The 21,125-nt window shown below is 41.0% G+C and overlaps 1 protein-coding gene across 3 annotated transcripts in view; it reads right to left on the bottom strand.

Annotated features, from left to right (window-relative positions):
* The window catches only part of DCAF1 (DDB1 and CUL4 associated factor 1), a 54,092-nt gene that overhangs the window by 22,246 nt on the left and 10,721 nt on the right, over positions 1-21,125 (bottom strand). For all 3 annotated transcript variants that reach the window (XM_076346091.1, XM_076346092.1, XM_076346093.1), the window contains exons 4-17: positions 20,629-20,702; positions 19,588-19,701; positions 17,366-17,503; positions 15,875-16,378; positions 14,535-14,636; positions 13,150-13,308; positions 10,488-10,667; positions 9,413-9,622; positions 8,059-8,228; positions 6,138-6,262; positions 3,762-5,022; positions 2,623-2,821; positions 1,834-1,916; positions 800-884 (exon numbers count right to left, since the gene is read on the bottom strand). In XM_076346091.1, coding sequence (XP_076202206.1) covers positions 800-884; positions 1,834-1,916; positions 2,623-2,821; positions 3,762-5,022; positions 6,138-6,262; positions 8,059-8,228; positions 9,413-9,622; positions 10,488-10,667; positions 13,150-13,308; positions 14,535-14,636; positions 15,875-16,378; positions 17,366-17,503; positions 19,588-19,701; positions 20,629-20,702 — 3,404 coding nt within the window. The remainder of the gene's footprint in view (positions 1-799; positions 885-1,833; positions 1,917-2,622; positions 2,822-3,761; positions 5,023-6,137; positions 6,263-8,058; positions 8,229-9,412; positions 9,623-10,487; positions 10,668-13,149; positions 13,309-14,534; positions 14,637-15,874; positions 16,379-17,365; positions 17,504-19,587; positions 19,702-20,628; positions 20,703-21,125) is intronic.

The raw sequence follows: 21,125 nt of genomic DNA, 5'->3' as shown, positions 1-21,125 counted from the left end.
GGAAAAAAATTCTCTAGAATTGGAAAACAAATCTGTTTACCAGATAAACAATACACAAACCGATCTGACTTCCAGATAAATCCAAGTTAAAAACTGGGCAGGAATGGACAGTTTGCTTAAACAAATCAAGGGCAGTAAGTAAAATCATAAATAATTTGAATATGTTATGTTTCATGACAGTTTTTTTATGCAAATACTCTTCCAAAAGAGACAGTGCCTATAATGAATGCAAATTAGCACCGAGAAGAAGCAGAAGCACTCTGAAGACTGTGTCTGTCAAATTTGCACGTATTCATACAAAACCCTACAACAGCATTGTCTGAAAAATATATTGGTAAAATTAAATTACCCAAAAGCAAGCTGCAAATTTGTGTGGGGGCAAAAGGACGACACTTAATAGGCCATTTCCCACAGCTGTTGACTGAACTACTGTTTACAGTGCAACTTTTATTATTACTACTACTATTACTGAAAAATAAGGCAAAGGAGGCAACTTCGGGCAGGGGGGGGAAGTCCTGCACGACCTCTCTCAAATGAACAAAACAAAGCAGATTTTACAATTACCCAGAATACTAACCACAGAGGCAATACATTGCACACTGCTTGTGCTACAGTTGGTTTGGAATGGTCAAGTTTACACCCTTAGACACAGGGAGAAGTTATTTGACACTTTCAAAGCCTTCCTCTAAAGCCTCTTAGTTCATCAGTTACACAGAGCACCCAGATCTGTTAATAAATGTCCTGTGAAGAATAATATTCTTGTCACAGCTTCACAACCATGACCTTTACTGGTACTTACATGGGCAATGTCTCCTTTTGTGCCAATGACCCTATCCTGAGAGTGCTTGCTGAACTCCACATACTGGTCATCAGGGAAGGAATGCCTGCAGATAGAGTCAGTGAAGAAGTCAAGGAACTGCAGATTCAAACCGCCTGTGTGAACCAAACACTACCTCAACACCTCCAGCAGAGGTTTCAACAATGCAGAAAACTGAAAACGTAGAAAAGACTCTCCTTCGCCATTGACCATGGCATACTACAATGCAAAAATGCTCCACTGGCATTTGCAGGAAAATACCTGTTACAGACAAAGCCTTTACAGCAGACCAGTGAAAAAAACAGAAGCAACAACTTCACAGACTTGTCATCAAATTACTACTGCAACAGGGCCTGTCATAAACATAACACTATTTAGAAGAGTGAGCAATGAATGGCATCATGAACGTTCAAATGCACATGCAGGCCTAAGGCACATTAAACTTTATCCGAAGAATGCCCTCTAGCTGACCTAAAACAGGTCACACCAAAACCGTTGCTTCCAACTAAGGTAGACAACAGTCAAACCTTTTAAAAATGAAGAGCCTTCCACCCATTTTTTTATGGGAAGAAACAACTGTAAATACTGAAATCAATTTTAAATAGCTTTATCCAGCTCTGAAATAGCTTGTATACAGGTCTGAAAATTTCACCATGCAAATCACCATGCTAGTAAAATTCTGTAACTGGCTACAGAAAGGTTGCCAAGATAATTTACAAACATGAGAATAAAAATACAAACATATTACTTTGCCTTCAGGGACAACAGTGACTTTACCAATCTATCTTGCATTAAATAGGACTTTAGTAGTTAGAATTTAGCAAAGCTGTCTGTACCCATTAAAATAGGGAAGATACTAAACATAAGAAAGGGAGCACATTTTATTTTTTCACAAGAGACATTGTGAGAAGCGTGCTGTACTGTTCTTTCATAGAGTTTGTTCTTAGGGTTTCTGCCTATATTGAATGGTTCCTCTAACTGCAACATACCCCACAGCTGGATCAGAGTATACCTACTTCATATCAAAGACAGACTTCATTCCCCACAATGCAGACAGAGGTTGGCTCCACGTAGCAGATGTCAGCAATAAAGATCCATCCTGTATTTCCAGATGAAAGTGAAGGGTGAGGAAGGGAAAAGAACACCAGGGAAAACAGAGATTATCATTTTACCTGTACACTTTAACTTACACCTTACAAGATGAATTTAGGAACTGTAGCAGATTTTGTGCTTACTAAACTACTCCCATGGGGATAAAGTCTAGGTATCTAATACTATGTATAATATAAAGAGCCCTTGGCAGACAAAGAAAAACGTTACAGATAACAATGGGAACGATCTGTGATGTTAATAGCAGATATCATCAGGATAATCCATGCCTGAACTTTGATGCCCTGTGAGTGGAGTTCATTCTGCTTATAAATCAGTTACCTTTTATTTCTTCCTAGAATCATCCCCCAAAGGATTTCTTTCTCCAACAAAGGGAGGTTATATAAACTCTGATATCTTATCTCACGTTTATCTTAAAAACATAGTCAGTTTAAGCATTTTCCACTTCCAGACACATATTCATTACTTAGGAAGGCACACAGCTACCGGGCATCTTCTCTACCATCTTGGGAAGAAAAAAATAATTGTAGAACTCAGAGAGGGAGTATGTTAACTATTACAAGTACTTTAATGACAGGCATTGCAGGCCAGCCAGTAGGTGCATTCTAGATGTACATATCCAGATGGGCCCAAAACATATCAGGGCTTAGGCTGCGAGAACTTCTAAAACTCAGAACAGGTCTTTGATTACTTACCCTGGATGGCTCAAGGTGCGTGATGGCAGAGTTATGGCAGTTGTAACTGGCCTCTTCCTGTCCACTGAATACATTATAGAGTTTCAACTGCCCCGTGCAAGTACCCAGCATCAAGAATCGTTCTCTTGCAGAAAACGCGCAACAGGTAAAGCCACTCTCATCCTCATTTGCTTCCCTGAACACAGAAATCGGACGGAACCTGGAGAAGGTAGAAATACAAGAGTCACCCGAAAGACAGAAGAAAAGCAAAACTGAAATGCTGTGTGATGATATTAAATCCAGCCCTTAAAAGTCATGTAGGTACAAGTTATAGCTTTCTTCTAGGACAAGATAAGCGTCAGTTCTAAGACTAGTGCTCAAGTATGTTACAACAGCGTTTGCAACATTTCAGGGTTTGTTTTGCACTAATAAGTACTTCTGTTAAAGCACATCATTAAGTTGAAGCAGTTGGAATCCGTCTTCAAAGTTGGATTGATGGAAAACCTGTAATGTTGTCACCTGGATAAGTACAGACAGCTAGTAAAAAATTTTCGACCAGTTCTGAAACACTCAACACAAGAAGACAAGGCACATCAGCCAAATAACCTCCTGTCATCGTAATTTCGCAAGGTGATACTGGTTTCACTGTGAAGATGCTGTCATCTATGTGTCATCTTTATTTTTATAAACTTTACATCATCTTCCAATTTAACCTCAGCAAAGAAAGGCCGCATAAGGAGGCTAGCAACTTGCAGTGCTGCGGATTCAGCTGCAAGAGCAAAATATGGATTCCGCTGTCCTGCATCTGTCAGCCAACCATCCTCAAGGTTATGCTACAGTCTCATGTAAAACTGGTGTTACATACTTACCTTCCAAAGGAGAACAAAGAGCTATGACCTTCATTAGTCAATGTTGCTAACAAATTAACATGATACTGAAAATAAAGCGTGCTTTACGTACTAAGGATCAGTACTAAGGACAAGAGAAACAGAACAACTTCTAAAAGTGCCTTTCAAGGCTCTCCCACTTGTCACTGTTGAATTAAAACACTTTTCTTTCCAAGGATACTCCGCTGTGGGTCTGCACAGCCTGAATCCAGGTAAGGCTTTTTGGCACAGGGTACATCCTGAGAGGGATCAAGAAACACTTTTCTTCCTTACCTGCTAAATATAAGGTGTCTATCAAAGCAGCCACCATCCACCCCTCCGTACTTCGGAAAGGCTGCCCTGCGGGTCAGCCGTGAGGTAAAGTTAGTTGGCGCTTGGCGCCTCTGTTTTGGCTCAGGACACTGGTGGGGAGTAAAGAGAGAGAAAGGGGGACAGGTGGCAACAGGGTTCTTGCAGCGGGCATGCTGCTCCCTAAGGTACTCTGTGATTATACTGTCCAGCGTGGGTGGGGAAGGAAGGTGTCTGTCCAGCTGCTTTTTGATAGCTGGGCTCTGGCTGTAGGCGCCATGGTCCGATTTTTGTCGCAACACTCTGATTTTTCTGCCGTTGCAGGGAGATGGCCTCTCCCTGACAAAGCTAATCCTGCCAATCAGAGGAGAGTTGCTGGCATAAGAAGGGCCTGGAAGGGCAAGTGGACCTTGGGATGCAGACGGCCTTGCCTGAGCGTGGACAGAGGTGGCAGTGGAACCTACAGAAGTGTGGCTACTCAAACGGGCCGAGATGCCATTAGCTATGCGAGGAGTGCGAGGCAGGGTCACAGGAGAGGCAGCAGCCGCAACAGGGGTGAAGGCAGATGAATGAGATGCTGCAGTCATGGGTAGGTCAGCCTCTTTAGTAAGGACAGATGCAGTTTCTCCTAGGCCCTTAGAGATGAGATGGTTCCGAATCAGGAGCAGCAGCTCCTTCTCAGGAAACGTGATCCTTGACTGGGCCACCACATCCGCTTTCTGCAACCGAGCCAGAGAGACATCTGTGCCAATCAGCAATGGCTTCCCCGAGACACGCTCTATCAGCTCAGCAGCATATTTGCAGAACTTCACATGCTCGCTGCGCTTGTCCTGAAGCACCGGCTCTTTCATCAGCTGCTGAATTTGACAGCTGCTGAAGAGGGGGAGCTTGCTGATAATCTGCCGGACAGTACTGCTGCGTGAGAGACCCACCAAGGCTTTGCAGGCTAATGCTCGGATCTGATCCGCGTCCGTGATCGGCATCTTTATAGACAGCAATGACAGCAGCACTTTGATGCCATTGTTGGATTGTACCACATTCCACATCTTAGCTAACGTGTGCTCACTGCTCTTGGGGGCCTGAGGAAGCTTTCGCCGAGGAGTTCCAGAGATGAATTTGCCAATACTGGAGATCCGATTATCTGGGCCACATACACAATTGATGATGATCTGAAGGGCTGATTTCTGAATCTCAGCATCATGGATGAAAAATTCACCCTCAGCAACTCCAAGGATGATACTAATACCTAGTGAGGGAAATAAATAGTTTCTTTAGCACTCTAAAAATGTATCTTACACAGCTCATCAGACAAGTAAGGGAGTCTTCAACAAATTTGAGGGAAATAGGTAATTCTCTTCATTCTGGGAATTTGAGTTCTGCTAACTAGCCTAAGATGTATTCTTCTACCTCCCTGGCAAAATGTTTTCCTACACTGATGCTCCTCCACTTCATCATCAGTACGTAGGGAGTCAAACAATCTTTCAGAGAAGGTGATCAGGCATGGCCCAGGAACACAAAATCTGAGCTACCTGGCACAGGGAAAGATGCACAGGCATGCCTCTGATTCTTACTGCAGAAAGCAACTCTCTTGTACAAATACTAACAAAGTGGAAACACAGCGGAAGGAAGGGGACCGTGTTATGAAGGGAAAAAAATAAATCGTATCACAGCTTCCAAAAGGAGTCAGGCAAAAATGAGACTTTGGGTTTGTTCCCTCCTCCTCCCCCGACAGAGTTCCTGTTAGTTTCATGTCTGCTTCAGAAGATCAAAACCCTCACTCAAGAAAGAATTGGTGTTCTGCCTAGAGAAAGGTTTTGTGCAAAAGAAATTGTCTTTTGCCTATATCTAGTACTCTGCTCAACTTCTATTTTTCTTTTCTTAAAAAAAAGTCACGCCCCATTTAATGCATAAGCCTTAGAGCCGATCCAGGCACATCTCGTTCAATTGCATACTGAATCTGCAGGTAGCCAGTTAGAGCACAACTCAAATAAATAGCAATAATTGTTCCTCTCCCATATTCTCAAATATATCCCCAGGAGACCTAAATTTCTGAGAAGCTGAGGGAACCGAATAGTTCCATTACAAAAGTAGATTTGCCTCCATCTGTATTTAATGAGCTCTTGAAAACAAGCGCGAGTCGAAGACCATGCCTTCAAATTTGTAATCCAACCACAGTGCTAATCATGACACAATTTTAACCACAGTCTACTCCCCCATTTTTTTGCCTCTCTGACAATAACTCTGAATACATGAATTATTTTAACCCTTGCCTCACTGTAGGTGAGAAACAGCCAACTGAAAAACCATGTAGCAGAAGACAATTGATAAGAGTGTAAGTCACCAGGACCATATTCAGCTTACCCACAGTGGAAACAGTAGATCCAGCTTCATCTAACACATCCACAGGTTCTGCCAGCTGCAACTGGATTTTAGGAACCACAGTCAGGATGGCTAGTACATCCAAAGCATATCGTACTGTGTCATTCCTGGAAGACAACAACAGAAGGAGTTCTTAGAGGTGTACATACAGAGTTATTTCAATAACATAAAATAGTACTCAATCTACTCTACTCCAACAAATAGGAGTAAATTAGTCACATCTGATGTATTTGATGGTGCATTTTGATTTTAGAATGTTACACTCTTAAAGGGTTGATCTCCACAGAAGGCAGTGTTCACATGCACACCATTGCCTGCAGTCTGTCAACATCTATCCCACCCTGCCCACAGGCTCCTAAAAGCACTGTAATTTTGTATTTATAAAAATAAGAACGTTAAGAGACTTATCTACAAAAGCATTCTAAATTAAGCTTCTCAATCTAATCTAACTCTACGTCTTAGTTGGGAAACACTGCTGCCTAAAATACTCTGTCACCCGTCAACTAGAAAGGAAGTTTTTCTGAAGTGAAGGGAAACTCTTTAGCAGTAAAACAGACAATTGCGGTAGGGAAAAAGGCATCAACTCAGGCACCAGTTTAAGAGAGACACAGGTGTGTGGAAGAAAAGGGCTGTTAAGCAAGAGGTGGAAGAGCAGAACAATGCAAGAAAAAGTGGCGAAGGTTTGTAAGCCTGTATGGAAAGGTAGGAGTTAACCCAGCTAGCAATTACTGCAGAGAGTAAGAAACAGGAGAACAGAAACTACCCAGGAGAGTGCAACCTGAGAGAGAGAGAAAGGGAGGCAGGGGACTGCAGAAGCAAAACAGATTTCAAAGTTCTTTCAAGTTAAGTTAGGCAAGGAACTCCTGCAGGCGGCAGAAATAAGGAGGGAGTCCTGGTGACAAGAATACAGCTGATGACAACTAGTTATAGCAGAGAGTGACTCAGCAGTGAACATATCTCTAGAGAGGACTATGGCTTCGCTCTGGGGAGCAGATGGTCATTAGGATAAACAGAGGCTGGAACTTTGCACCCATCCTCCTTTTGAACTGGGGACAAGATCCTAATGGTATCCTATCAGAGCCTGGTGGCAGCTCCTTTTCTTTTCTAACAGTAGGGATGCTGCAGATTTTTTTTAGGTTGGGAGGTGTGGGGAAGAGGTGCCACAGAAAGATAACAGAGTATCATGGTGCCCCCACAGCTTGTCTGTGGCCAAAGACAAGGGAGAAACTTAAGAGTGGCATCACAAGGTGAGCCCCTCTACCAACATGTTGAGTTTAACAGCTGGTAGCGTATCATCCAGGGACATGAACCTGAGCAACGCACAGTAACAATCTTCAGTCTTTTTCCTCTCTCAAATGCTGGCTTGTTGCATATTCATATAACTCCTTTGCACAGTTATATCTGCTCAGTAAACTTCAAATACCAACAAATCAACAGTGATACACAGTGTCCTCGCTTGAGTCAGCTAAACTTACTACATCCAAACAGATATTCCACCTCTTTCCAGGATTAAGCTATGTCTTGATTTCACCCTCTACTTTTTTACCTCTAAGTTTTCTAGCCTTTCTCTAACAAAAAGGTAAATACATTTTGAGACAGAAAGTGGCACAGAATTGTGGTTAAGCTCTACTATGATGCTGATTTCTCTGAAATCAAAGGCCTGAGGCATTTTGGCTCTTCAGAAATCTCATGACATCCCTCTCTACCTCAAGATTTTAGTCCTGCTTTCCATGGTGTTAACTTTCATAAGCACTGTATAGCCACAGCACAGGCCCTAACAGCACTAACCAGTATGTGTCTGTTTTAAATGCTATCAGAGAGGTAGAAAATCTAGAAATGTAATATCCTGCCCAAGAGTCACAACTTACTGCACTAAAATTCAGTACTACAGCAAACAGCTCACCTTGCATAGTATGTCTTCCAGTTGCATGCTATTGAAATGAGCTGAAGCATGAGTTGGACACAAGACAATTTGAGAAAAACCTCTGCTGGCTCCCAGTAGAGCTGTGCTGGACCATATTCGATCAGGAACTCCATCATCTCTACAATCTGCTCGTGAGTATACGAACAGGCCTGCAGGGAAGTGAGTTGGAAGCATTAAAAAGAGATCACAGGGGTTAAACTTGCACATCAAGTCCTCCACTGCTGGGATTTAACTGAAAACTGCATCCACGAAGATTAGACTAACACTGTTCCTTGCAGATGAAGTATTTACTTTCTGGTTTATTCCCCAACTATAAAAGAATACAGCAATTGTCACTATAACATACAATAATAAGCTTAAGAATACTATCCTTTAAGTTTCTTTGCAGTCCTAGAAGGCTTAGGTCAATTTAAAAAGAAGAAAAAAAGTTACATTAAATTAAAATTCTACTCTGCTTTTAAGCTACTAATCTAGTAGTTACTAGACCATCATTCAAAATAAATTTATGCTAAAGTATTAAGAAAGGCTGCAAAAAAAAAATTCAATTACAGTTTCTAAGTTCTGACTACAAAACATACTAAAGAAAAAAGGAAATTCCTAACAAGCTTGCCTTTCAATAAAATTTTTTTAAAATTACACAAGGTGGCAACAGCTTACACACATTCCTTTAGTTACTGAAAATAAGTGATTTTTGCAGAAGCAAAAAAACCCTTATGTTTTCTTATTTCAGCTCTTCTAGAAAACCATCATAAATTAAACCAGAAACCACAGGTGAATGTGCTCCCTCAAAGCAAGCAGCCATAAAATTCAGTTTTTTTGAAAAAAAAAAAATCACTTTGCTGGGAGAAAGTAGGAAAAAAAAAAAGTCATGGCCAACACAAGAATCTCCCAGGTCATTCCTAAAAACTATGGCTTCCAAAAGACACATTTCAGTTGTCCTTATCAAACTTATTTCCAAGTTTTTCAACATTATGCACTTTTCTATACATACAGATTTTGTCCTTTCAGAGATTAAAGGCATAGAAAAACCCATGAGTATCAAAAATAACCTGCCTTTAACTTAAGTTTTTGAGAGATGGAAGAGGAACCACAGCAGATGAGCAGGAACCTTAATCAAACATAGCTCAGATTAACCTCAAAGGCTCTTCTGTATTTTTCTATTGCGGTGTCATTCCACAAGGCAGGAAAAAAGTACAAATAAAAAAAAAATCCCCATAAATTGCACACTGCCTAGTTATTCCACTGGCTTCAAAGGACATCCACATATTCCCGCAGCTAGGATTCGCTTGAAAAATGCAACGACCACGTTAAAAGCTCCCAACATGCTGCTCACCTTGTAGGGGGGCTGCGGATGGACCAGAATGCCACCTTCAGTGCGCTGGAGCGACTGCTTCACCTGTTCAAGTTTGATAGCCAGGTGAGCCTCAAAGTATCTACGCAAGGCCATGCAGGTGTGTTTCCCAGTCTGGCGACTGGCAAAGATCTCATCATCGCTCAAGAGGGCTCCTTGGTCTTCCAGGTTTAAGATCTCAAGCGTGCTTATCTTCAGAAAGAGGTTGGGTAGGAAAAAAAAGTTTCATCAGCTCACTCTTCAGGAAAAAAGAGCACCTACAATTCTCAGCTGCACTTGTACTAAACTCAAACAAACTTACTTTGCTACACAAGACACAAGCACACTGAGAGCTGACGAAAGCTGTCGGAACAGAAAAGGCTATCTGTGTGGATAAATAGTTAAGTCTAAAAAGAACCATTCCCCCTCCTTCACTATCTATGAAGAAAAAAATCCAGAAGTTACATCAACGTAGATCTGGAGGCAACGTTGTGCCTAATGCTATTAGGCATTATATTACACAACACAAATTGTGCTTACACCCTGCAGTGCTGCTGTCCCCGAGTTAGCACCAACCCAAGCTATTAGGGCTGCACAGCAATACCACACAGACGTACCAGCTTTTGTACATGAACAGTATAATTCGTGCTCATAAGGTACTGCAATTACCACAGCACAAACACGGCTGCACCTCTCCTGGAACAAGGCTGGCTGTATCTGCATCCAAAAGGGTGCACGGCAATACCACACGTGTGTGGAATGGCGAGAAACATTTTAACTACTGCTAAGCCACCACTGTGTAAGTAAGTGCTGCTTAACCCAAGAGTTGCACCAAAAAGCTCTCAAAGGGTAACAAGTCTCCGGACAATGATCATAATAATAAGAAAAAGAATAAAGATGAAGGGATCCACATGTCTGTTGCTTAGAAAACTCACCCCACCTCTCCACCTCTTGGGAATTTAGGAGAGAAAAAAAACCCAACAAACAAAACAAGAACAGAATTCTCCACAGTTGCACTGTAAAGGGTGCAAAACCCAACACTAAAACCCTGTTCACCACATAAAACTACAAGCCTTACCAGGTTAACCAGACGTCGAAGGCCATCATGCCTGTCAAAGAGCTCCAGGACAGCACGGAAGGAGAAGCAAATGGAGAAGAACATGGTAGCATGGCAGCAGCCTGAGGCATGGGAGCACTCCATTAGCCATAAGGTGTAGTTTACTACATCTGAAAGCACATTATGGGGGTGCATGCACACCTAGAAAGCAAAAGAACATTCTTGAGAACGACTTCAGATTGCTGAAGAGAATTTGTCCAAGGAGAATGAGGGTTCTTTGAGGGGCAAACAGACAGAGGACAAGTATCAGTTACTCCCAGCTTGACTTGGGACATCTGAGACATGAAATAAAAAGTCCCATTTCCAGACCAGTAAAAGAAAGCCCCAGTGAGACCAATAAAGGCCATGATGTGGCAACGCAGGACTAGCAATTTGTCCATTCCCAGACCTAAACACAATAAATACAGCAGTCTTAATGTAGTATAATTCCAGAGAGTCCTTCTCCGTACCACTTCAAGCTATCCAAAGAATGCTTCGCTAGAGGCAGAGAAAGAAGAAAAGCTTCCACTGAAGAAACAAAAATTCTTCTCAGTGTAACAGCATTACACACTAGGTTGAAGTTCCAGCAAGCTCTGGTAGCACTGAAGTCTAGGGGAACTGCAAGGATCATCAAATGCAAATCTAAAGCTTGACTTTCTCTGGAAATAGACAATGGAGCTGGTCTTTTTCTTTTCTCAGACCCTGCCTCTGAGATGTGCAGACCATGTGCTCAGAGCTGCACTTTTGCATACGGTTGTTAGCTTCTAATGATGAGGAACTCTGAACCCTCTGCCAGGGTCAGCGCCAAGAGGAACAGCACAGGGAGCTAAAGCACTGGCACCAGCTGCTGTATGCCAAGTTAACAGATTTTTTTGGTCTCTTCTCTGCTGGTGTTGGACATATTCAGAGAATACAGTGCTACCAGCTCCAGCCTTGCTTCCACCCCAAGACCTGAGGCTTGGCATGGACTAAGTGACAAGGGACTGCCCCTTGAAATTGGCTTCCTCTGAAATCCAAAGACGAGAGGAATGTACCACAGAAACCTGCTCTACCTGGTATCTGTAGATATTGGGGATAACATCTGGCAGATGAGACAGTGTCACCACAAAACAGCTGCATGGTTTTATGACATGGCCTGAGGATGTCAAGCAGAAGGAATCCTCATGCAGCACCCTGTCACAGCTTTTGGTTTTCCTTTTGAAGAGCCAGGCAAGCAGCAAGTGGAATCAGGGGGGAAAAAAAAGAAGGGAAAAAAGGGACCATAGAGAGTTCTCATGAAAAGTTCAGAGAAACACCAAAGCAGGTCATGTGCAGCCAGGGTCCATCTTTCCAACATAATGGGCAAAAAGAAGTGGAGGGAACATTTATGGCCATTTCACCTTTCTTGCCCTCATAAGAGAGATGTAATACAGGGCACAGACAGTCCTGATCAACTGTGATTACCAAAAGGTTTCTGAACTCGCTCATACGAATGCCTGCAGAACACAAATGCCAGCAGAATCTATACAGATACAGCCTTAAACAACCACTACCAGTCCAGCCTCTATGTGCTCAGGAGTGTTAAGCACGTTAAAAACACAACACACATTCAGACAGCATCAAAGACTAGGAAAGAATAAGCAGAAATGTACAGTTACTAGTTTAACTGCTTCCATTTTCAGCTGGGGGGGGGGGGAATACTAGACAATGCCAGGGACAAGCCAGGAATCAAAAGCCATCACTCAAAGCAGAGCAGAGTTGGAAGGCTTAAAGCTACAACTTTGCAGTTGCTTTGAATGAATCTTAGAGCCAGCTGCTACCATATGCCAGTACTAATGCTCACAAGCTGAAAGTTCATCTTTTTTTCTTGAATGGTAGCAACTTTAGAATAAACTGGATCAGTTCCTAGATCTGGTTCAGCACACGCGTGCTGCTGCCAGTATAAAAAAATAAAAAAGGAAATAGAATCACTGTTTAAAGTACCTGGGAAACTGAAGCTTAAGGGTGGACCGCCATATCAACCTGTCCGAAGGGATGCTTGCTGGAGGAATACTACTGAACTGAGAGGAGGATTTCTTTTAAGAATTTTTTTCTATGTTAAAATATGAGGTGAGGAACATTGCCTTCATTATCAGTTTCAATATTCATAAGCTCAGGCCACAGAGAACCCTTAGAGTCATTTAATTTGATTTTCTGCACAATGCAGACCTGACCTGCATTAGTCTTCTGCTGCACTCTACCACCACCACAGAAGTTGCGCTGCTGTCTGGAATCTGACTGAGGTATTGTGTAACACTGAAGCTATCCAGACTGGGACTGTGCATGGAGAAAACAATCTCAGGTATAGGAGTCCGTTGGAACAGACGGGAAAGGAAAGACAAATGAGAATGGAGTCGTTTTTCCTTTTTTTGAGGGAAAGAGGGAGTAATAGGATGAAAGGGGTGGTGAAAGTACTGAGACGATGCCAACAAGACAGAGGTCTTCAGTTAATTCCCTAGGAACTGAAATCCACACCCTTGAAACAAAACACTCAAATACACCATTATTTATATACTTCCTATTGCCTCTGCACATACCAAAGTCTTCTATATAAATTTGCCTTTTAGCTTAGATGTTAATTCACTGTTTGAAACGACAGAAATCACTGCAGTTGAATGCCTCTTACCCTCTCCATGGCATCTTGATTGTAAGACAAATAATATAAGCACATGGAGACCCCTGTTGCTGCCATGGAAGGACGAGGAATCTCCAGCAACTTTTGCACTCCTCCATGAGCAACAAACTCCGTTGCAAACTTGTTGTGCAGCAGCAATGATGCCAAATGCTAAGGAAGGATAAAAGCAGATTAGACTGGAATTCTTCAAACTGTCATCAATTCCACCCCCGCCCCACAGCAAAACAGATGGCAGAAAAAACAAGCACTCTGAGCTTTGTCCACTTTATTTCCTCCTCCCATTATGTTTAACTGCAGAAAGCAGTATTTATTCCAATGACAACAGCAAAAAAGGCATTATCACTTTGTTTTACACATCTTGCAAAAGAAATACAAGAAAAGCAGAGCAACTCAGAAATTATCCAATAGGCCACATTAAGTCTTCCTATTCTTTTCATATTAGCAGTTTCTATTATCACTAAGAAATATTTAAATTTGCATTCAAACTTTGTATATGCCATATTGCTGGCAAGAAGAATTTTACAAAATGAAGTTTAAAGACTATTGTTAAAACTGAAGTCTGCAGCTGCACTGAAGTTTACTACACTTTACTTTTCTGTATTACCAACACCTTAGGAGGAAACGGTAAGAAACACTGTAAACCCCAGCCCCACTCCCAACTGAGGTAACCTACACCTTTTGTAGGAACACTGCTCCTTGGAAATAAATTCTCAGACAAATGACAATGAAACTGAGAGAAAGATGACACTGGAGGACCAGAGGCAGAGAAGTTAAAAGTGAAAGAGGGAAAGAACGCACAGAAAAATTTAACTTGTGCTGCTGCACTGCAGGTTTGGCTTGAATAAGGTTATTCTGTGTGGTTTTGTACCTTGCGGAGCTAACCTAAAGACTACCCCACAAAACTATTGTATTTCAAACATTAAGCTCAGAGATGTCATGCTGGGGCTTCTGGGAGAGCAAGACGCTTATGCTTCTTACCCCTCACAAATATCCCTTGAGATGACAGGCAGTGGAACAACTCAGGAATGCCATCTAAGGGCAGCAGGAACACAAGCATTTGACAGAAAAAGGAATTTTTATCACCTTCAGATAGGCAGATGGCAGGTGAAATTAACGGCACTTCCTGCACAGTTAAGATCTTTTTATCATCCCCTCCCCCCTTTTCTTTTTTTTTTTTATTTTAAATACTTGAAAGTTATAAAAACAAAACTGCAATGCGTTCAAGTTGAGTGAAAGCCAATTCCAATCCCAGGGAATGCTGCAAGATACACAGGCCTAAAGAAGGTGAGCATTTGCCTTTGACACATGCAGCAGACATATATTCAATGCTTTTACAATGTTTATGGTACATTTTATGCATTATGAAAGTAATTTACCTTAAGGGCTTCAAAAGTGAGCAGCACATCGTTGGTTCGCTTCAAATCTATGTAGTACATCATCAGCTCCCTTGATCCCAGTTGCATAAAGATGGGTAGTAGCTGAGAAAAATAAAAATGGGAGACTAGCTGAATGTTTCATGGGAAATACAAGGTCTGTTTTGGTTTTTACTCTCTCAAACCCCCAATTTTCCCCTATTGGCAGATACCTGTTATGAGAGGTCAGTGGTAACCACCTCCATCCATAGGAAGCAATAAAGGTTAACAGACCTCTTGTAATACATCTGCTGAATGCAGCAAGGTGCATGACAGCTGCCACATGGAAATCTTAAGACTCTCCTTCAAGTGCGGCTATGGCAAGTCCACACAGATACCACCCTGGCGATAGGTTCCACTTTCCATCTGTGCAAAGACAGCTACCCAACAACTGAACAGAAAAAAACAGGAGAGCAGGGCAACAAACCAAAACCCTTCGCATAACTCTTTGTGTAACAGCTTTATAGTATTAATTCCTATTTTTATATCCTATCATTGCTGGCATATGAAGTGATCCAGTCAGCATGCAGGGTATTAGGGGGATAATGGTTTCTTTGGCTCTCACAGGAGCAAGGCACACATGTGCGCACACACACATAACATATATCACAAAGCAAAAACGTGTTACTTTGTTCTATTTCAAATTAAGTTAAACCACCTAAAAAAGGATTAGACAGAGATAAAGGTGGCCTGCAGACCTATGCTAACTTGAGTTTTATGGTTTAAAAAAAAAAAAAAAAAAGGAAAAAGGACACAGACTTCAGTAAATCTGACACTGCCCAACCACTTTGTCCATGTAAGTAACAATAGCTCTCAAAAGCATCTGCATAACATGGACACTGCCATTTCTCTTCAGAACTCCTGCAGAGGTTACACAAACCACTTCATTTAGAATTTCAAGTTCATTATTTCCTCAGACTTTTAATTGCACGGGTCTCCCACATCCCCCAGAGGAAACAGGAAAAATGTCTGTATTTCAAACAAAGCGACTTGCCCTGAGTCATGTAAACAATCACCGAATTTAACAATAACCAGGAATAAAATTCCTAGTCCCATGCTCCAACTACTAGACCACACACCTGCTAGGTTCAGGTTTGAGTATTACCTACGAGGTAATACTCAAACTAATGACTTCATCAATTTGAAAGTCATCAACAACTCAGGAAAGGTTACTGATCCTAATCATATCAGGAAACATCAGAGAGCGGTATAGCAGTTCTGCAAATTTTTCCCCACAATACCACTCATCGTTTTGTCAGGAGAATTCAAGCAGAGAGTGCTTCCTCCCACCTTCATATGCTCACCTCTTGGTACTCCCCTAAGGGAGTCAGGTACTGAAGAATTAGCCTCTGCTCTATGGCAGGAGTCAAAGGGTAAAGTGTATAATTAGTGCCAATCACCCACGGGGACATTTCTGACCAGCTGCTGTTCGACAGTTCAACAAACATCCGCTCTGGTTCTGAAGCAGAGAAGCCCAGCTTTTGCTTGGCCTTCCGGAAGCCGTCTCTTTCATGCTGTTTCCCTGATTTGCTTTTTCTCAGTCCCCCATCATCTAGCTTTGTAGCAGAGTTTACTCTGCTACTGGTCTTGTGACTTGAATCAAGATGAAAGGAGATCTCCATATCCCCAGAAACTTCCTCTTGCTCTCCATCCACTGCCATCTCCCCATAATCCATATCCACAGCCTCTTCATCTAGAGGCAGCAGAGGATCTGATGGCACTTTCCGAGGGCTGGGACGCTTGTTGTCTTGTTTTGTAGTCATTTCAGTAACCTGTAACTCTCGTAGCCGTCGAAGCACCAAGGCCACCTGTTTCAGAAAAGAAGAACGCATGAGAATACACTTCCTGCTTTGGTCATGCAGCTCACATTGACCGTATTTTTTGTTCTTATCATATAACCAACTCCACAGCTAGAAGTGTCAAGCATGCTGTGGTGTACATTTGCCCACGGAAATATGATTTCAAAGTGAATAAGAAAACCCCAATCCTTTTTGCTACAAACTACTTTAATTCTAAAATATCAGCACCTAGTCTCCTGAATGAGAAAGGAGTGGCTTAAAAGCCATTAAGAGCAGATGAGCTATATTCGTGCTAACAGAACCACATATCATCTTCCACCATTCTTCCATCACCTCTGCCTAGCCTAGAATAAAGGCAACATTCCCTTTCGAAACAGCCGCTTTGATAAATTGCAGTTCCACAAAACCTAAGGCCACGCTTTTACTTTTAAAGGCCTTATCTGTGCAAGAATTAGAATTCACCTATGCTTCAACACACTGTACACCGTCCTGGGAGACAAATTTGCCTATCCTACCTCCTTCCGAAAGTCATCTCAATTGCCGATAAACATCATACAGAATCAACACTAAACTGATGAAAGGTTTACAATAGAATTGAATGCAATTTCCTATTAAGTTGTCCCCATGTTGATTTACCTTTCATTTTAAAATCCCTGTCCAGTATGTAAGTCATGACATGCAATAGTTACAGATGTAAAGCTTCTGAAAATTTTTCTTTAAGGAAGCTATGAATATAAGTCCTATTTTTGCCTTCTTAGGTTTCCATTGGCATTTTTAACACAACTGGTATAACAGAATAATCAGGCCGCAGCCTCAGCAAATGCATGGTCAGGAAAGGATGGAAAGCATGAGCTATTGACTCTTACAGATATTATTATAACCGCTGTAAGACCCATACATTAACTCATGAATGTGAGCTCCCCACAAATAAAAAAATAAAAAAAAAAGTAAAGGTATCTGCCCTCTAAAAAAGGAAAGTGATCAAGAGATCATTACCAATTGTGAGTTCTCGTCCCTGTAATTTGCAGCAATATCTTGGTTTTCCATAGCTCCTCCTAATAGCCCCGTTGCATATGTCCGTAGTGGCTGATCAGCCTCTCGCGCCCACTTAAAGAGATTTTCAACTATGCCTTCCTAGAACGAAGAAAATAAGAAAGCAATTCCAACAGTTATATTTCATTTTTAACTTCTCAGTCCCAGTGAAAGCATCTGTTGGTAACAATTATCCCTATCTGTAGTAATGACCAGGCTAGATTTCCTACCAATTACATGAGTCAAGATTTAAAAATATCTGGAAGCAAAAAAAGAAAAAAAAAATCTAACATTTTAAGCTGCATAAAACTATCCCCAGGCATCAGATATTTGGAATCAGGATTTGCACGCCTGCAAAAGTCTTCTGAAGTGGCCAGTCAACCTACTGCCTAGGAAGTAGCAAAACACTACAAATTGATCAGTCAAAACAAACAAAGCCCAAAGCTCCTGTCACTTTCACTAATATACATCTCCAGCAATTTAGCAGATTTCAAAGAATCCGTGTTGAACTTACACCAAGTAGAACGGAATTTGGCTAAATTTCTTACATTTCACTAAAAGCTTACTAGGGATAAATTGAAAAGTCATTTAGATAAGCAAGCTAGCTGGTGCCAGAGGAACTCTTTACACTAATGACTACTCACCAACCAAAAGAACAGTTTTCAACATAGTCAGAAATCCATAATGTTTGGAGAAGAGAGAAATGCATGCAAGTATATCAATCTGCACATATGCAAATCTTAATGTTAAATATGGTTAATGTTTTTAATAGTAACAAAATCAGCAGTGTTTGAACATAGACGGCCATGCCATTTTTCTTACCAAGGCTGGATAAGTGTTAATTAAAATTAAAACAGTCCATTAAAAGACAATGAGTTAGAATGAAAGATTCTTTTTTTTCCTCTAAATCACTATTGGATTTTGAAACATCATACAACACATCGTTATCGTGACAGGAATTTTGCACATAATTTGAACCACGGGTATAATACAATAAAAGATCATAGACATTTCAATGAGAACTCTCAGCTTACAGATTTTTAAAGAGTTGCCTGTTACATATTTAAAGAAAATTGCATTATTATTTAAATGCTCTTACATCATTTAAAAAAATAAATAAAATCGATGAGATGTGAAACAGCTTGGCCCCTAGAGGGCCTCTTTATGACCATAACAGTGCCTTCTTCAAACAGATTTGTGAGCTATCCTAAAGCCTCCTACATACAGGAACCCAAAGTGCCATAACAGAGGTCTATATATTCTCAAGTCAAAAAGTAAAAAAGTCCTTAAGTGCAAAACTTAACTTAAAAATTTAATTTCAATTTACAGAGAGATTTAGTCTCTGAAAAAAAGTTATATCCTCCACAAATAGGGAACAATTGTTTTGCTTTTAATTTTTTTTGATCGAAGTCTCAAAGCCTTAGCCTTTGGACAGACCATAAAGATCTCAAATTAAATTCAATCCTTCACAAAGGGAGCACATTATTCTTTCCTTTTATCATGCTTTAGAATTCATATCCATATTTCCAACAGTAAAGAAATTAATTTAGAACTTTTATATAAAGCACTACCTGATTTCCAAACTTCAGAAAAACATTACATTAATTTTTACAGATGAGGTCACTGTGGCTCAGAGTGAAATCGACCTTCTGCTCACTTTCAACTCTCTCTGCATTCCTTCAGAAAACCACACTTGTCAACATACAGAAGTCTGATTCAGCTGTCCATCACAGTTCCAGATAATCCCCACAAAGCATGTGGATTTTAGAGTGCTTAGTTAAAGTATGACTTGCTTATCACTTAGCTCTAATAATGCTACCACTCTGCTGTAGCTGGGGATTACTGGGCAAGACTCCTGCAGCAAGTCTTCACGTTCTATACGGCCTGCTCCATTCACAGGTCTATAAAATAACAATTCAAATTATAACATTTCCCAAAACATTACATTAAGTTCCAGCTCCTCTGTTTGAATCAATTCTGTTATACCTTAAAAGCTGCAAAATACCCAAGATTTGATCAGCTGAACAAGCCAAGATCAAAAAGCCCCAAACCATTAGTAAGATTGAACAGATTGTCTCCCAGAGACAGGACTTCAATATGGCTTTTTACTGGTTTCTCCTATGGGAATAACTGTTGGAGTACATAATACACCAAGCTTATAAACCAAGCCTTAATACAGATGATACCTTTTCCTGAAAGACAACAGCTGTTTCCAGTCCCGGCATGATATCCAGAAGAAGTCGGCAGGCTGCAGTGTTTAATGGAGGTTCTCTGCTTGTCATCACATAAGCATTCACTAGCTAGAAAAGATCAGGAACAGCATTGGTTTGAAATTCAACTCTGACCAAAACCAGTGCAGTGAAAGCCTTACAACTCCCACAGCAGCAAAACAATAAGTAAGAAACGTCAGTACGTAAGCCCTGGATCTCAAGATGACTAGCCTTTAACCTGCTCCCTCCAGTGTCTCAGAAGTTAAAATTACTTCTCAGAGAAACAGAATTCCCCTCTAATCTGCTGTTCACTAAGTATCTATCTTGAACTGATTTGTAAAGACAAATGCCTAAAAAAAAAATAACATAAAAAATGTACATTTTTAATAGCATTTATGTTTGCTTATTGCTTGCAGTTTAAGACAGAAAGCTACATGCAAGCAATCTGTCAGAATCCTTACAGCAATGTGTACTGATACAGGTACTTGCAGGGAGGTGAAGGTAACAAAAATTCTAGCTATTAACTCATGTTAGAGTATAGCAATGCAAGAGGAAAGCCAGATTCTTGCCTCTTAATCCTCTGCCTGAGTCTTCTAGAGCTGACATACTCCTCTGCTCCTACAGGCAGTCCAGCATTTCCAAGTAGTCAGAGACAAGGCATTGGAATTAGTGGTATTAATTTCCATTACAGAAATTAATTATGCGTTTAAACTTGTATTAGAGGAGCTAAATTTTCTTTAAAGAGACTGATAAACCTTGAGAAGAACTAATTCAAGTGTTATTACACATATTCCAGCACTCCCGAACAGTTCATGAACTCCCCTTTCCTTGAGTCACTTCAACAGTGGCAAATGAGTCACACTTAACCCCATTTTAAAAACCACTGCTATGGAAGAGATAGTCCCTACACCGGTAAAATAAGTATTAAACAAGTACTGAGGTCAACAAGCACAGAGTAAACAAAAACCATAAGAAGGTGTCAGGAATTGACAGATACAGTTCTCGGAACAAACCTACCGCATTCATAAAATCATCATTCTTGAAAAGTATCCTCAGTAAGTGACCAAGCATGCACTCTGGGTCCGCTCGACCTGTGGGAGAAAGGGGAAAAGACTTATCTACCTACCTCAAGATGTCAAGATTAATACTGAACTGCTAACTTCAAATTGGTTGTGGAATACTCTAGTTAGCAGGACCTTTCTCAGAAGGAAAATTACAGAAGAAATAATTTGAATTATTCACTGACTTAACATTTTTTCTAGCAGGCATTACCTCCCTAGAATGCCTACTAGTCAAAGCACAACACATTTTAGTGGTGCAACAGCATGGAACTGTCATTTCTGTAGACAGTGAAGATGCAGATGCCAGGCAAACTGTTCCAGTGACTTGGAAATAAGTAATCTCAAAAAAAACCCCCCAAAACCCCAAAAAACCAACCAAAATAAAAAGCATCAGTGGCTGTATGTAACTATTCTAAAGCACTGCACTTACTGAGCAGCAAATTCAAGATCTTC

Source organism: Aptenodytes patagonicus, chromosome 8, assembly GCF_965638725.1.
Source record: "Aptenodytes patagonicus chromosome 8, bAptPat1.pri.cur, whole genome shotgun sequence".
Taxonomy (NCBI): domain Eukaryota; kingdom Metazoa; phylum Chordata; class Aves; order Sphenisciformes; family Spheniscidae; genus Aptenodytes; species Aptenodytes patagonicus.
The sequence above is the reverse complement of the archived record's forward strand: the minus strand, read 5'-3'. Positions and strand labels throughout refer to the sequence as shown.